Source organism: Delphinus delphis, chromosome 1 (assembly GCF_949987515.2).
Source record: "Delphinus delphis chromosome 1, mDelDel1.2, whole genome shotgun sequence".
Classification (NCBI taxonomy): Eukaryota; Metazoa; Chordata; class Mammalia; order Artiodactyla; family Delphinidae; genus Delphinus; species Delphinus delphis.
In genome coordinates, this window is record NC_082683.1 from 52,992,070 (window position 1) to 53,009,427 (window position 17,358).

The 17,358-nt window shown below is 34.1% G+C and overlaps 1 protein-coding gene across 3 annotated transcripts in view; it reads right to left on the reverse strand.

Annotated features, from left to right (window-relative positions):
- DOCK7 (dedicator of cytokinesis 7) overlaps positions 1 to 17,358 on the reverse strand; it is a 214,816-nt gene that overhangs the window by 75,896 nt on the left and 121,562 nt on the right. For 2 of the 3 annotated variants that reach the window (XM_060023043.2, XM_060023034.2), the window contains exons 23-26: positions 8,724 to 8,813; positions 7,676 to 7,771; positions 5,024 to 5,164; positions 4,825 to 4,938 (exon numbers count right to left, since the gene is read on the reverse strand). In XM_060023043.2, the coding sequence (XP_059879026.1) occupies positions 4,825 to 4,938; positions 5,024 to 5,164; positions 7,676 to 7,771; positions 8,724 to 8,813 (441 nt within the window). Of the gene's footprint in view, positions 1 to 4,824; positions 4,939 to 5,023; positions 5,165 to 7,675; positions 7,812 to 8,723; positions 8,814 to 17,358 lie in introns of those variants that run through there. The other variant, XM_060023049.2, reaches the window with a different exon arrangement.

Sequence of the window (17,358 nt, forward strand, 5' to 3'; positions counted from 1 at the left end):
AAAAGTGGTCACTGAGGAAATCAAAGAGAAAATCAAAAAATATCTAGAAACAAATGACAATGGAGACACGACAACCCAAAACCTATGGGATGCAGCAGAAGCAGTTCTAAGAGAGAAGTTTATAACAATGCAATCCTACCTTAAGAAACAGGAAACATCTCGAATAAAAAACCTAATCTTGCACCTAAAGCAATTACAGAAAGAAGAACAAAAAAACCCCAAAGTTAGCAGAAGGAAATAAATCATAAAGATCAGATCAGAAATAAATGAAAAAGAAATGAAGGAAACATTAGCAAAGATCAATAAAACTAAAAGCTGGTTCTTTGAGAAGATAAACAAAATTGATAAACCATTAGCCAGACTCATCAAGAAGAAAAGGGAGAAGACTCAGATCAATAGAATTAGAAATGAAAAAGGAGAAGTAACAACTGACACTGCAGAAATAAAAAAGATCATGAGAGATTACTACAAGCAACTCTATGCCAATAAAATGGACAATCTGGAAGAAATGGACAAATTCTTAGAAATGCACAACCTGCCAAGACTAAATCAGGAAGAAATAGAAAATATGAACAGACCAATCACAAGCCCTGAAATTGAAACTGTGATTAAAAATCTTCCAACAAACAAAAGCCCAGGACCAGACAGCTTCACAGGCAAATTCTATCCAACATTCAGAGAAGAGCTAATGCTTATCCTTCTCAAACTCTTCCAAAATACAGCAGAGGGAGGAACACTCCCAAACTCATTCTACGAGGCCACCATCACCCTGATACCAAAACCAGACAAAGACATCACAAAGAAAGAAACTACAGGCCAATATCACTGATGAACATAGATGCAAAAATCCTCAACATAATACTAGCAAACAGAATACAACAGCACATTTTACGGATCATACACCATGATCAAGTGGGGTTTATTCCAGGAATGCAAGGATTCTCCAATATACGCAAATCAATCAATGTGATATACCATATTAACAAACTAAAGGAGAAAAACCATATGATCATCTCAATAGATGCAGAAAAAGCTTTCGACAAAATTTAACATCTATTTATGATAAAAACCCTGCAGAAAGTAGGCATAGAGGAAATTTTCCTCAACATAATCAAGGCCATATATGACAAGCCCACAGCCAACATCATCCTCAATGGTGAAAAACTGAGAGCATTTCCACTAAGATCAGGAAGAAGACAAGGTTGCCCACTCTTACCACTCTTATTCAACATAGTTTTGGAAGTTTCAGCCACAGCAATCAAGAAAAGGAAATTATAGGAATCCAAATCAGAAAAGAAGAAGTAAAGCTGTCATTGTTTGCAGATGACATGATACTATACATAGAGAACCTAAAGATGCTACCAGAAAACTAAAAGAGCTAATCAATGAATTTGGTAAAGTAGCAGGATACAAAATTAATGCACAGAAATCTCTGGCCTTCCTATACACTAATGATGAAAAATCTGAAAGTGAAATCAAGAAAACACTCCCATTTACCATTGCAACAAAAAGAATAAAATAACTAGGAATAAACCTACCTGAGGAGACAAAAGACCTATATGCAGAAAATTATAAGACACTGACAAAAGAAATTAAAGATGATACAAATAGATGGAGAGATATATGATGTTCTTGGATTGGAAGAATCAACATTGTGAAAATGACTCTACTACCCAAAGCAATCTACAGATTCAGTGCAATCCCCATCAAACTACCACTGGCATTTTTCACAGAACTAGAACAAAAAATTTCACAATCTGTATGGAAACACAAAAGACCCCGAATAGCCAAAGCAATCTTGAGAACTAAAAACGGAGCTGGAGGAATCAGGCTTCCTGACTTCAGACTATACTACAAAGCTACAGTAATCAAGACACTATGGTACTGGCACAAAAACAAAAAGATCAATGGAACAGGATAGAAAGCCCAGAGATAAACCCACGCACATATGGTCACCTTATCTTTGATAAAGGAGGCAGGAATGTACAGTGGAGAAAGGACAGCCTCTTCAATAAGTGGTGCTGGGAAAACTGGACAGATACATGTAAAAGTATGAGAGTAGATCACTCCCTAACACCATACACAAAAATAAGCTCAAAATGGATTAAAGACCTAAATGTAAGGCCAGAAACTATCAAACTCTTAGAGGAAAACATCCTTTTTGAGCCACCTCCTAGAGTAATGGAAATAAAAACAAAAATAAACAAATGGGACCTAATGAAACTTCAAAGCTTTTGCACAGCAAAGGAAACCATAAACAAGACCAAAAGACAACCCTCAGAATGGGAGAAAATATTTGCAAATGAAGCAACTGACAAAGGATTCATCTCCAAAATTTACAAGCAGCTCATGCAGCTCAATAACAAAAAAACAAACAACCCAATCCAAAAATGGGCAGAACACCTAAATAGACATTTCTCCAAAGAAGATACACAGACTGCCAACAAACACATGAAAAGATGCTCAACATCATTAATCATTAGAGAAATGCAAATCAAAACTACAATGAGATACCACCCCACACCGGTCAGAATGGCCATCATCAAAAAATCTAGAAACAATAAATGCTGGAGAGGGTGTGGAGAAAAGGGAACACTCTTGCACTGCTGGTGGGAATGTGAATTGGTACAGCCACTATGAAGAACGGTATGGAGGTTCCTTAAAAAACTACAAATAGAACTACCATATGACCCAGCAATCCCACTACTGGGCATATACCCTGAGAAAACCACAATTCCAAAAGAGTCATGTACCAAAATGTTCATTGCAGCTCTATTTACAATAGCCTGGAGATGGAAACAACCTAAGTGCCCATCATCGGATGAATGGATAAAGAAGATGTGGCACATACATACAATGGAATATTACTCAGCCATAAAAAGAAACAAAATTGAGCTATTTGTAGTGAGGTGGATGGACCTAGAGTCTGTCATACAGAGTCAAGTCAAAAAGAGAAAGACAAATACCGTATGCTAACACATATATATGGAATAAGAAAAAAATTAAAATGTCATGAAGAACCTAGGGGTAAGACAGGAATAAAGACACAGATCTACTAGAGAATGGACTTGAGGATATGGGGAGGGGGAAGGGTAAGCTGTGACAAAGCCAGAGAGTGCCGTGGACACTACCATACACTACCAAACATAAAATAGATAGCTAGTGGGAAGCAGCTGCATAGCACAGGGAGATCAACTCGGTGCTTTGTGACCACCTAGAGCGGTGGGATAGGGAGGGTGGGAGGGAGGGAGACGCAAGAGGGAAGAAATATGGGAACGTATGTATATGTATAACTGATTCACTTTGTTATAAAGCAGAAACTAACACACCATTGTAAAGCAGTTATACTCCAATAAAGATTTTAAAAATAATAAAAATAAATAAATAAAACAAATTCAACCAAAAAGAAGAATTAAAGAACAGTACTCAGTGAGCAGTTTTGAATTTTGTGGTTTAAATAACAGTATCGGCTTTTTCCAAAGTTACTCCTAAAATTAAAAATTTGGAACTACAAGATTTACTGTATAAATCCACTGACTAGGTGCATTCTTAAAGCCACATTCTTATATTTCCAATATAGCATTAATATTTCCACTTCTCAAAGATACACTTTATGAAGAAAAAGTATACCACCAAAATAACTTCCTAAAATAAATTATCCATTATTTTTACAGCACCTTGTGTTAACCTATATTAATAATTATCTATTTTCCCAAACTACACCCATTAGCTACTTGAGGAAACACATACAGACTGACTTATTTGAATAGTTTTAGCATCCCTAGAGTCTAGTTTAATGTTTGGCAAATGTAGGAGGTCAGTGCTTGAAGAATAAAGACAGGACAGGTTTTGGGAGCAATAATACATGAAATATCAGGGAAAAAGTAAAAATAATACATAGTGTTGCAAATACTTGCAAATAGATCAGTGCCCACACATAGTTTTAACTTCTCTATTAAAAGAAACATACAATATTGGCATCCAATAGAACAGAGCTTCAAAATTCTAAGTATTAGACTGCCAAATAGCATTTTTAACCAGTAGGTCCCGAAAACTAATCTGTGGACCAGCAGGGAGTACGTTATAAGCACTGTTTCCCACATTCCCACCCCCACCACCAGGGTTCAAACTCCTCAGAAATGCTGGGATGGGGCACAGAGATCTGTACATTTTTAAAGCTCCCTTAAAAGGTAATTCTAGGATGATTATACAGCTCAGTACCCAAATGGTCTATCAGGATGGATAACTAATGTTTTCTAAAAGCCAGGTTTCATTAATCATTTGATAAAAAATTTAAAACAAAACCAGCTGTTTGTAGAAAACTTCTAGGATACTTTTAGTTTAGAAAAAGCTAGATAATAATATTTGTGACTTGGGTAAACATCTACTCATGCTTCTAAACTCTACAATGTCTAGGGCTTCATCATGAGGAATACACAGCAAAATGCAACTGCTTTAAAAATCACTTAAGACAGAAAAGGTTGGGTTAGCTGTTCATTCAGTAAAAATGCTACTCTCGCATGGCACCTTGGGGCTGCTTTACATTTAGACTCCTGACTTGATGGTCTACTTCTGAATGAGAATCTAAAAGTCATAAGTGGGCCAGTATAACTCAATGAAAAGCCAGCTGTACTGACAGCAGCTTGCCACAGTCCTGTGTCCCAATAAATGTAATTTATCTTTCCCTTACTAATAAAAATATGCCACTTTTTAAAAACATCATTATATAAATGTGTTCTTGAAAAATCTCTTAGCTCCAGCCCTAAAAGAGCAAACGCAGCATTTAAATTATTTGATTACTAATTATTACTAATTAGGCATTACCTGTTTATAGCAGGTCTTTATAAGACTAAAGACAAATCCTCTGTCCATAACAGACAACAGATCATTGAGAAAGAATGCAAGGCTTGTGTTGAGTCTCTCAACCATTTCTGTGTCCTGGGAAACAATTAAAAGAAAAACAAATATAGTTTAACATGTGCTTGAAACACAGATTTTGTTTAAAAAAATAAGTTACCGTTACCTTCTGAAATCGTGAAACTATATCACTAGCAATTGTGCTGACAAGAGCAGCAATGTCATCCATGAAACGTTCTGGAAAACGACTTTTCCTTGGTGCATCAAGTTTATCATTAAAGTATAAATGGTGCACCATGCTCTTTACCTGAAAAAAGAAATAAGCCATTCGTTTAATTTCTTATGGATGTAATGAACAGTTACAGAGATTCTAAACATTAGGGCTATTTTGTCAACATACCACGTAATTTAACAGATAGATAAAATACTTTTAACTCATCAAATATTTTGAAAAAGTTCCCTACAATATTTTGTATGCGCTAGAGAAATATCAAACACGATACAACTCAATCTCTGTATCAGCTTCATGACATTATCCTGGCTATCAGTGGGAAACAAATTATGGGTATGTCAACAGAAAAAAATTTCATCCTTTAAAATTATTTTAAATTAAATCTTTCCAAGACTTAACAGTTCTGCCATTCCATGTCCCCCCAACTGTTAGCTCTGAGAGGTTAGAAACCTTGACTGCATGTAGAATCTTTAGCACCTAGCATCTCGTGGCATATGGTGGGTGTACATTAAATATTGATGACTAGATATTAAGAATAAAATGTTAGGTAAAAACTAAAGTGGTTTCAATTTACCAAATACTTTTAGATATGGATTCTTATATCACAACAATGTGTTAACGGTACTAAAAATTTTTAATTCAGGGAAATTAATGACAAGGTTTTACAGTTGGTAAATAACAAGAGACAAGTCAAACTATTTCATGTTTAAGAAATCTGAACATACATGTAAGACTATTTTAAAAAAGTCATTTGATCTTACATTAAAAGCACATGAATTACAATTTGGTGTTTATTCTCTAGGGGAAAAAAATGAGTTGCCTACCATTTACATATGGTCCCTGATTTATTTTTTTTGTAGATTAGCAAATCTCTAGACAAAACATCTTTTTTAAAATCTTTTACTGAAGTATAGGTGATTTACAATGTTGTGTTAGTTTTTGGTTACAGCAAAGTGATTCAGTTATATATATATATTCTTTTTCATATTCTTTTCCATTATGGTTTATTATAGGATATTGAATATAGTTCCCTGTGCTATACAGTGCGGCCTTGTTGCTTATTTTATATACAGTAGTTTGTATCTGCTAATCCCAAAGTCCTAATTTATCCCTCTCCCACCTTCTTTCCCCTTTGGTAACTGTAAGTTTGTTTTCTATGTCTGAGTCTGTTTTGTAAACAAGTTCATTTGTATCATATTTTGGATTACACATATAAGTGATATCATATGGTATTTAACTTTTCTCTCTCTGGCTTACTTCACTTAGTAGGATAATCTCTAGGTGCATCTATGTTGCTGCAAATGGCACTATTTCATTCTTTTTTATGGTTGAATAGTATTCCAATGTATATGTATTCCACATCTTCTTTATCCATTCATCTCTCGATGGATATTTAAGCTGCTTCTATGTCTCGGATATTGTAAATAGTGCTGCTATGACACTGGGGTGCATGTAACTTTTTGAATTAAGAGTTTTCTCCGGATATATGCCCCGGAGTGGGATTGATGGATCATATGGTAGCTCTATTTTTAGTTTTTTAAGGAACCTCCATACTATACTCCATAGTGGCTACACCAATTTACATTCCCACCAACAGTGCAGAACGGTTTCCTTTTCTCCACATACTTTCCAGCAATTATTATTTGTAGGATTTTTAATGATGGCCATTCTGACTGGTGCGAGGCGATACCTCATTGTAGTTTTAACTTGCACAAGAAATGTCTTCTAATCTTCAACATAAGTAACACTCAATGCTAAGAATGATTCTATGGCATACTCTAGAAACTTCCATTGTTTCTTTTCTTTCTCTTTTTTCTGTCTCTTTTTTGTTGTTTTGCTTTCCTTTGTTTCTTATTTATTATTTTACATAATTTTTTTGGAAGAAAAAGTTTCAGTGATTTCAGCTTTCTAAAGCTAGAGAGGAAGGTCCCTAGTGCCAGGATGCCTAAGTTTGAATCACAGCTCTGCTGTATACAAGCTATGTATACTTAAACAAGTTACTTAATCTCTCTGTGCCTTGGTAATCCCTAGCCCATAGGGCTGTGCTACCATACTGTACGTACTTAATAAATGTATATTGCTTTTGTGTATATATGTGTTTATGTTGTGTGTGTATAGATATTTATTAAAATATTAATTCATTTATTTGTTTTAATATCATTTACTGAATTAAGTAGAAAGTGTTGTTGTTTTTCATTGGCTGTGACTGGCATTTCCCTAAGAGCTTTCTAACCATAAAAGCAGTAGGTATCTATAAAGCTCTTTTTATCTGGTATGAAATCAATAGTACTGCCATTATACACTAGCATGTTCAGATTAAGAAAGAATGTATCACAGGTTTCCTTTAAAAAGATAGTTAGCTTCTGCAACTATCCCTAGAAATATAGTTTAAATTAGCTTTATAACTCCATCTAAATTGTGCTGACTGTCCACAGTGTTTATTTAGAGATGTAGCAAAGGTAATTTTGTCTTGGAGGCACATGTAAAACCATAAGATGGGCAATAGGAAAAGATTCTAGGATAAAATCATGAGCTAACACAAAATTGTTTAACAAGAAAAACAAAGAATGTGTTTAGTTTGCTCACCATTAACTCAAAAAAGAACCAGGCTTGTTGCAAAGCTGATTCCCGAACGCTGCCACTGCAAACAACCCACTGCAAAGCCAGCTCCTCATGAAATAGCTATCCAGAAGTAAATCCAAAGTTATTATCAGTGTCAGGTCTGCTGGTAACACAAACCAAATAATGCAAGTACAAATGAAGATATAATGAGAATAAGCAAAATAAGGCATGTGAACCATTCAATGATGCAGTGAGGACACCCATTAACGAAACGGCTATTTATACACATAAGACAGTGGCATGTTGAATAGCTGGAAAAATTACATGTTATCTTGGAGTAAAATGTAATTTTAAAACGACAGGTGGGAAGTAGCCTCCTAAATTGTACGTGCAAAAAGAAACTAGACCCAAAACTCACAGTTACAAATAAAATCTGGCTTGTGCCTTACATACATATTTCAGCATATGCAAATACATTCATGAACTTTGCTGGTACAATTTAGGAAATACCTTTAAAAATTTAAACTTTGATATCAGCCATTAATTTTCAAGTTTTCAGGTATTTAAAGTCTTTTTATTAAAATAGCAGAAATTTCCTGCCTTATAATGGATATGCATACAAAGCATTTGCACAATAGTGTATATTAATATGAAAAAGGACTAACAAAACTGTGCATAAGGGAAGCAAATCAACATATCTTACTAAGAGTGATAATTTTTCTAACTCATCTTCCTTTCCCTGGAGATTTAAAACACAAAACAGAAGCAGTTACAGAAACAGAATTAAGAGTTGATACAATCTTTTTGGTACTAAAATTTAATGATCAAATTTAATGCACTAAACTCTAAAAACAGTCATCTGCAAAGATATAAACATTATAATAATGTAAAAGAGCTTGCAATGGAGAGGTATGCCCAAAAAGACATCAAACAAGCAATGCTTGCTCAAATGTATTTTTAAAAACAGTGCAGTTATTGTAACGTCTCATACTGGTTATGTAAAGAATCCTTACATCTACGTAATTGTTGGAATTATTTTCCCCCTACATGGACTATCTTCATATGAATCTACCTTTTTAGTTGGTAAGCGTCCCGTTAATGTTTGTAAGAAACTTGACGTCTCTGTGTGCGAAGACATACGATTACAACTTCGATCCATAGCCTATGGAGTGAAGATGAATGAATGACGAGATACCATTAACGTCTGCTGTGGATGACTATGCAGTTCAAGGATTATATACAATTTTTTACATAGAGCTTTACTGTCATTTTAACAGCCATCTGTTTTATTGCTCATCCCATTTTCACTATTTTAAGTTGCTTTAACGACAATGCATTAGAAGTATCAAAATGGCTTCTATTTATTTTATCTTTAAAAGATAAGTATTTTAATGATTATATAAATCCAGAGTGCTGCAAAGAATGAAACTTTTATCTGTGTGATCTATACACATGCATGTATCTAGTAAGAAAATGTAAAAAGTAAAAACATACTTCTCACTGGTCTTGGACCAAAAAGAGAAATCAAGAATTTTATATTTAATTAAAAAATTAAAAGTTTAGAATCATTTCTTTCATGTTTCACTATCATCAAAAATTACGATTCAGGTTAGCCATATACTATATTAAATATAAATCATTTATAATAAATTTGCAATTAAAATTTTTCTTGAAGAACGAGAGCATTGTCCTCCAAAGCCAATACACAGATGAGAAGTATATTTTGAGGAATCATGCAGTATTAGCTATCAAGCAATTAGACTTAAGTAAGCAAAATCTAGTACAAATAAGTTACAACAAATTTCATACTTTGCAACACAGTACAGTTTAAAACAGATTTTTGCTTCTGGCACTTAATCTTACAGCATGGGGATCATATACTGTTCATATTTAATTTCAGTTTATTACCAATATTTCTAGTCAGTGATTATGAAGAAAATGACAAGATAGTAAATGCTAAATGACAATGATACAATAGCTACACTTTAAACCAAAAGCGAATGGAAAACTGTCAGGTTTTTTCCACACAAAAAATTTTTAAATTCCTACTAAAGATGCACTACCCCAAAAGTAGAAACTGTTATCAAAGCCATCAATTGCATAAGCAGCAGGCACTGAAACATCAATGGGGTGTATAGGAGGGAAGGAGAAAGAGACAGGAAATAGGAAAGGAGAGTATTACTGGTGCAATTGGTGGTATTCATGCATAGCAGTTGGAAAATGTGCTAAGTAAACAAAAATACACACTTTTTAATTATTAAAAAGCAAGCCACTGAAATCATAGTATATACTAAAAAGTAATGTTCTAAAGGGAAACATCAGCAGCGAATAAAGAAACCTCTAATATAAACACCACCTGTGTTGATTCTGCACTTGGACTGGGGTTGGATCCCCATGGGGCAGCTTTTGGACCACCAGTGTTAACCCAGGAATTGGAGCGGTCTAAACCCTAAGCATATAATAGAAAGCAGTTGGAAAGGAAAGAAATATTACATGTGGCATGCTATATTCTTAAAGAAATCCAGACTTTCCAATGCAAACATGTTTTTAATTAGTACTGTTAAAGCAACCAAAATTTTTAGGCACCTATAGAATATTAGTTCATCAAAATTATCTCATTACATAATTTTTAAAAAATCACAAAGAAAATTAAGTATAGCATTTAAAGGTAATTTCTCTTTATATAAAGGGATCACCTTTAAGTATCAACAACTAAAGATCCCACAGCACTATCCCCCCAAACTCTCTTCAGAGATGGTACAAGTTAGCAACAGACAATTTCCTCTAAATCTAACTAGGGTTTAAAGGAAAAAGAAAAAAAAAATTGAAGAAGAAAAACATTCCAATCTTGTCTAAAAGACTAATTTTATTCCATCTGTCATCAACCGAAAACTTCTGTGTAGCAATACTCCATAATTCTTTTTGAACTTGCCTCTTCTTTTAGGGACCAATAAAAAAAATTAAGTAAAAAATTAAGAAAAAAAAAAGATGCCCGATATTTGCTCCTTCCTAAAAATGATGGTAGATTTGGAGTTGTGCTCAGTCTTATTATGCTTGTTGAAATTAAACATAATGGGTAGATTTATTAACAAATAATAAATTTATGAATTTTATTATTTAAAAAAAAACATAATGGGCTACTTTTTTATATAAATATTATAAGGAAAAACATTATGCCAGGGCTGTCTGTAGGAATTGTATCTTCATCATCACTATCGTTAATTTGAAGTTAATTTAATATGCTATTAATGTGTATGACCAGAAGTGAATTATGTCTGTCTTCTCTGAAAGAGGTTATTATGATCCCAGGTAAAGGGAACTGGGGCTTTACTTCAATTTCTTAAAATTGATTATTAGAATCACCTGAATTATAAAATTCAGATTCTGGCCCTTACCCCCAGAAATCCAGATTCAGCAACATGGGCTGGGCCCTGGGAACCTATGAATAGAACTGAGCAAGGTAGAAGAGATTTTTAGAGGACTGCTGAAGACCACACAAGACAAGCCAACTAAAAATATTAGGGCCTGAGTATGAACCCAAACCAGAAAGCACCAAAGAAGGATAGGTAAAAGAAAAGAAAGAGTAAACAGTGGTAATCAACTCTATGTAGACATTAGTATCACCTGGTAAGGTTAAGGACAACCACCACCACAAATGTGCAGGGCCCTACCTCTGAACAGTTAAATAATCTCTGGGAGTGAGGCCCATGCATGTATATTGTGGGAAGGGAAGGAGGAGGTGGGGGGAAGGAAAAGGGAGGGGAGGAGGAAAGGGGAGGGGGAAAGAGGGAAGACAAACTACTACTAGCTCTCAAGGGCTTAGCTTTTAGGGAGAATATTTCCCTTCCTTTTCTCACTATTTTTTCCAAAAATACAAAGAAGTTGAAATGATGATACAGTAACTACCCATTTCCCCTCATTTTTGACACTGAATGTGTAAGATGAGAGTTAAAATTCAAATCCAGGTTCTACTGCTTACTAACTGTAAAATCTAAGGTAAGTTATCTAATCTCTTTTTCAGTTTCTTAGCTACAAAATAGGAATAATGATAAGTGTCTCCCTAATACTGTAAAGATCAAAGTAAATAATGGAAGTAAATCACTGAATACAATGCCTCAAATATAGTAAACTCTTAAAAAATAATTTTAACAAAAACTTGCCATACATGTTTTTTTAAATGCTTCCTAGCGAAGTATATTGGGCAATATTCAAATACCCATAAAATTATGTAATCAATAGATTTGTTTAAAATAAAATACCCCATTTTATAGGTATTAATAAAGACTTCTCAGAAGCCCATTATATTATTTCAAATAAAAGCAAATCAGCACACAATACGTTTTTCAGGTAAGTTAAAACAAAACTTTTCAGTCTCCCAAATTATGTCACTACTCATGTTACAAAAATAACAAAATATAAGCATCTAATTTCTGCAAAATTACAATTGTGCTCTCTCTACCATAAATTTCTACAAAAAGAAAAACAATAACTTTGCCATACTCAAAAGTTCACTTTTTAACTTCTTGCTTAATAATTTCCTTTAAAACTAAGGCACATGCTAATGAGTAATGTGAGAATAAACAATAAATTTCTTTGTGCCATTAATTATACATTATATCCACAAAACTGAGGCTCTGAACAGTTATAATCACATCAAGTCAAAGCCAACTGTTTAAAGAAAACTGGTGGCCAATTTATTTGTAAAGCAAATTACTTCCACAATTTAAATGTCATACAGCTAAGAATTATATCAAACAGCCCTTAGTTAAGCAAAGTCATCACTGATATTTACTAATATAATAACTATGTTTACATACCTCCAACTAACAGAAGAGATTAATCAAATGTGTGTACATGTGCATGAAAGTGTTTTTATTCTGTTTTTGCCAAATCTCTGTAACATTATTATTTTGTTTTGTCCCTTAGGTATAGATAGGCTCCTTCCCTGAATAAGGCTCACAGTGTATCTGACTTGACATCAATACTCATGTTTCAATACAATCCTCAGCATAGTGGATTTAGTAAGCTATGCACACAGTAAGCTCTCAGTTTTTGAAAAATAAATGAAAAAATAGGAGATGATACATTAGAAAGAAACTAATTATCAATGTAAAATTGCACTGGCATTTGCTTAAAAGCAATAAAATTCAAACCTGGTGCAACCATACATTTACACAACTGAATGTTAAAAGAATATTGCTAGGACAAAGAAAGATCAGTTTTGGCAAAATAATTATGAAAAAAATCTCACAAATATGGTTTTATAGCCACTAGAGTAATAAAAGCCTGTTGATAGTATTTTAGAACTTTAGGAGTTCTGCATTTTGTATTAGGAAATAAAGTCTAACTAAAACTTTCATAAAACCGAATATCTTAAGATCTTTAAGTATTTAATTAATCCTCATAGCAAGAGGGCAAACAAAAGCATAATTCAATTTTTAAAAATTTGTTTACTCTTGCTAGAGATACTCAATGCTTACTAACATTCATTCTTTGGATACATGTCTTTTGAGTACTTTTCATATGCTGGACATTATAGTTGCTTTGGATACATCAGTGAACAAATATCTCTGCCCTCATGGAGCTTATACTCTAATAAAGGGAGACAAACACTAAAAAATTAATGTAACAGGTAACTAATTTATATGTTACATTAAAAGGTAGTAAATGTTATGAGTCAAAGAAACAGAGTAAGGGGATAAGAAGTCCCCGGGACTAGGCTAAGGAGAAAGACACACCTATACATTTAAATAAGTGGTCAGAGGAGACCCCATGGAGAAGGTAGTTCTCTGAGTACAGACTTAAAAGAGGTAAAGGAGTTAGTCATAGGATCTTGCTCAGAGATATGACATAATCCAACTTAACTTTTGTTTATTTGTAACTTAAGTTTTTAAAGCAGCATTCTGGTTGCTATGTTGTGAAGTGAGTGCAGTTTGGAAGGAGGGAAACCATCTTTAAGACTATTACATTAATTCAGGAAGAGATGATGGTAGTTCAGACTAAATGGCAGTACTAGAGGTGATGAGAAGTGGCTCTACCTTTAACATATATGCAAATCTGAACTAAAGGATTTACAAAAGGCAGCTGAGTTTAGAATTCCAGAGAGAGATCTGTACTTGAAATATAATTTTTGTGAGATATCAGCATAAAGTGATACTTACAACAACAGGACTTCATAAGATCATGAAGTGAGTGAGTGTAGAGAAAAGAGAAAACAAGACAAGAGAAGACAAGAAATAAGGACAGAGGCCTGGGACACTTCCAAATTAAGAGATCAGAAAAAGAAGAATCTACAAAGGAGACTGAAAAGGTATAATCAGTAAAGAGGAAAATCAAGAGAGTGTAGTGCCCTAGAAGCTAAGTAAATAGAGTAAATTGGAGAATTAACTGTGTCAAAAGCTGCTGTAAGGTAAATTCAGCCAAGTGTTGAGATTTAACCTTCGGATTTAAGAACATGGAGAGCACTGGGGGCATTAGAAGGGCAGTATGGGCTGAAGATCCAAGGAATATGTTTGAAGTAGGGTAACAGGAGTTAAAGAACGAGAGTAAAAGAATTGGAGACAGCAAGTATGGAAAACTCTTCTAAGGAATTCTACTACAAAAGGTAGCAGAGAAATGATGAAGAAGCTACTAGCAGAAATACTAGAGAGGAGATTTTTTTATGGGAGAAATTTTAAAAAAATTATTTTTTATCCCATTTTATGGGATGGGTTGATTTAGTAGATGGGGAGAAACTGATGATGTAGAACAGTTATGAAAGAACTGCTGGAGTGAGGATCTTGAGTAGGTGAAAGGGGATAGGTGGTTGTATACAAACAGGGAATGGACTTAGGGAAATGGACAGTTCATCTATAGCAGAGTTTTAAGTAGTAGGTAGTAGTAGATGGCAGTGGGTAGGTAGATGTGATGGTCAAAGGTGACAAAAGTTTTCTTCTGATGGCCTCAATTTTCTTAATGAAGTAGGAGATAAAGTGAGGAGGGGGACTGGTGGGGAGCTGTTAGAGGGTTTGAGGTACCAAAGAAGGCATTAAGCCTTTTTCTGGGAGAATGGGAAAGTAAATGGAATAAAGAAATATGGTATAATTGCTTGACAGCATTAAGGGCTCTCTTGAGGTTCATGGCCTTTAATTTCAAATGAGACCAGTTATCATGGCATTTCTCAAAGCATGTTTAACGGCACAGGCAGTCAACTGAATTCAGCTATGGTTTGAGGTTTGGCTAAGCAAGTAAAATGAAGTAAGGGAAAGATAAGGGAATTGACGTTTGTTTATAATGGTAATAATTATAATGATTGATCATGGAATTTAAGCCGGCTAAATTGGAAGAAAGAACATCAGGGGCGTGAGGTACAGTAAAAAGGTCATACGATCAAGTGATTGGAGGTTGCTGAGCAGAGAAATTGTTGGAGTTGGGGTATTAGGCAGAAAAATATGAGCTAATGGTTAGAGAACAAGATGCATGAAATTGAGATAATGAGGATTAAAGTTATTCATCATGACAAGACTAAGGGTATGACCATGGCTAAGGCAGAGTGAAAGACAAAAATCATTAAAGAAGAGTTTCTCTAATTTCCAAGCCAATAAAATCAGAATAAATAAAGAGTAGCTATAAATAAACTTCAGATTCCTTATAATTTTTCAATGAGATAAAATTATACACCATTATTATTAGGGATTATGACTAAATGATAGTCCAAAATGAAGGTAGGTAGCTATCAAAAATAATGCAACCAGGAGGCTTCCCTGGTGGCACAGTGGTTGAGAGTCTGCCTGCCGACGCAGGGGACGCGGGTTCGTGCCCTGGTCTGGGAAGATCCCACATGCCGCGGAGCGGCTGGGCCCGTGAGCCATGGCCGCTGAGCCTGCGCGTCCGGAGCCTGTGCTCCGCAACGGGAGAGGCCACAACAGTGCAAGGCCCGCGTACCGCAAAAAAACAAAAAAACTAATTAAAAATAATGCAACCAAAAGAAAAAAAAAAGAACACACAAAAACCATTTGAATAAAATTTGATTAGGACAAGACTGTATTGTCATAAGACAAAGTCTCATCTTATGACGGCTTTCTCAAAAGTTTATGTATATAATACCAGAAGCAAGTTTACATCATTATTATGTCCCATTTTATGAACCACTTGAAAAAAGACAAATAATCATTCCAATACATGTACACTTTTGTTCTAAATCTTGATGTTATAATCTATCAAATACATCATATATAAAGGAAAACTCTAGAATTATGCTAAATGAAGCATAATGCAAATCTTACGGAAATTAAGAGATGTTTCAAAAGTAGAACCTTGAGAAAAATGGCGTCTAAAGCTCTTTAATAGGAAAATTTCTTATAATTCACAAATGAGATTCATTCCACTGAAGAACTGTATTTACGTACATAAATTATGTTAAGTATTACCTCCATTACAATGAGAAAAGATCAAGAATGAAGACAAGGATAAAAAACCTTCTCTTCCTAGACATGGAAAGATATGTGGAGGGAGAAAAGCCGTCTCTTTTGTAATTCCTATATTACTCAGGTTACTCTGCAGTAACCATGTAAATACATCTGAACATCATTTTCTCAAAAGTTCACAAAAAGTGAAAGTTTGTTTAATTAGAGTAACACCTATTTGGATCTTTAAGTTATTGAAATTCATGTTTAATTTATTTTTTAAATTATAAGGCTACAAATTATTTTTTTTATCTGTAAGAAATTACTTTAAAAAATGTATTTTTGATCTGTGAGAAATTACTTTCAAATTACGTAAAAGGTACTTTAAAATGCACAATGCTAAAGTTTATTAGAAGTGTCTGAATGTAAAATTTCTGTAACCATATGAGTAGATTTAAGTAATTCTGATGTGTTTGATCCATATTCAAGTATTTCACACAAACAAGCTCAGATCATTAAAAAAATAATAAGGTCTATTTAGTTCAGGCTAAGGGTTAAACACAGACCCCAGAACACGTTTACTAATTCTTCCTCATATCCTAATTAACAGACTAAAATGCCAAAGAAAAGTTGGCTGTGATTCCATAACAAAGGTATCTTCCTTCTTTCTAATAGCAAAAAATCAATTTAAAATGGTTTGGTCAAAACCCAGCATAATGTGATTTCTTGGCCTCAGTCTTACTGTTCTTTTTTTCCAACTTTGATTTTTCAAACTCTGAGTTATTTTTGTACTTTAACTATAGAAAGGTAATGACTACTTGTTCCTTAAGTATATTTTGGGGGGTAATAAAGATTGATGCTTACATAAAATATAGCTGGATCTTATATTGGCTGGCCTCTCCCTTATTGTCTGGGATAATCACTAACCATGACTAAATAAATCATATTTTTCTAATACTGGTGCATCTTACATAGAGTTTTCCATGTGAAATGCAGCTCTATTAATTGTTAATCATTGTTCTTGATATTTTTGGAGAAGGGAGGCTCATATTTTAAGTTGATAGTATGTCCCAACTACACAGCAGTCACAGGTCTCTTTTAATCCTCTAGAAAATCAATCTAACCATTTTTCACATGATAATCAGACAGACAATGAGTCGTATGTGACTGGTCATCCTGCACAAATGTTTTAATTTGGCAGATATTCTTGAGCAGAGCGCACAAACCAGTTTGTAATAGCAGAAACATTTAATAGAAACATCAAACATTTATGTGTTCACTGATAGAATAGAAACGTACAATTTCTTTCTTATTACTAACTCA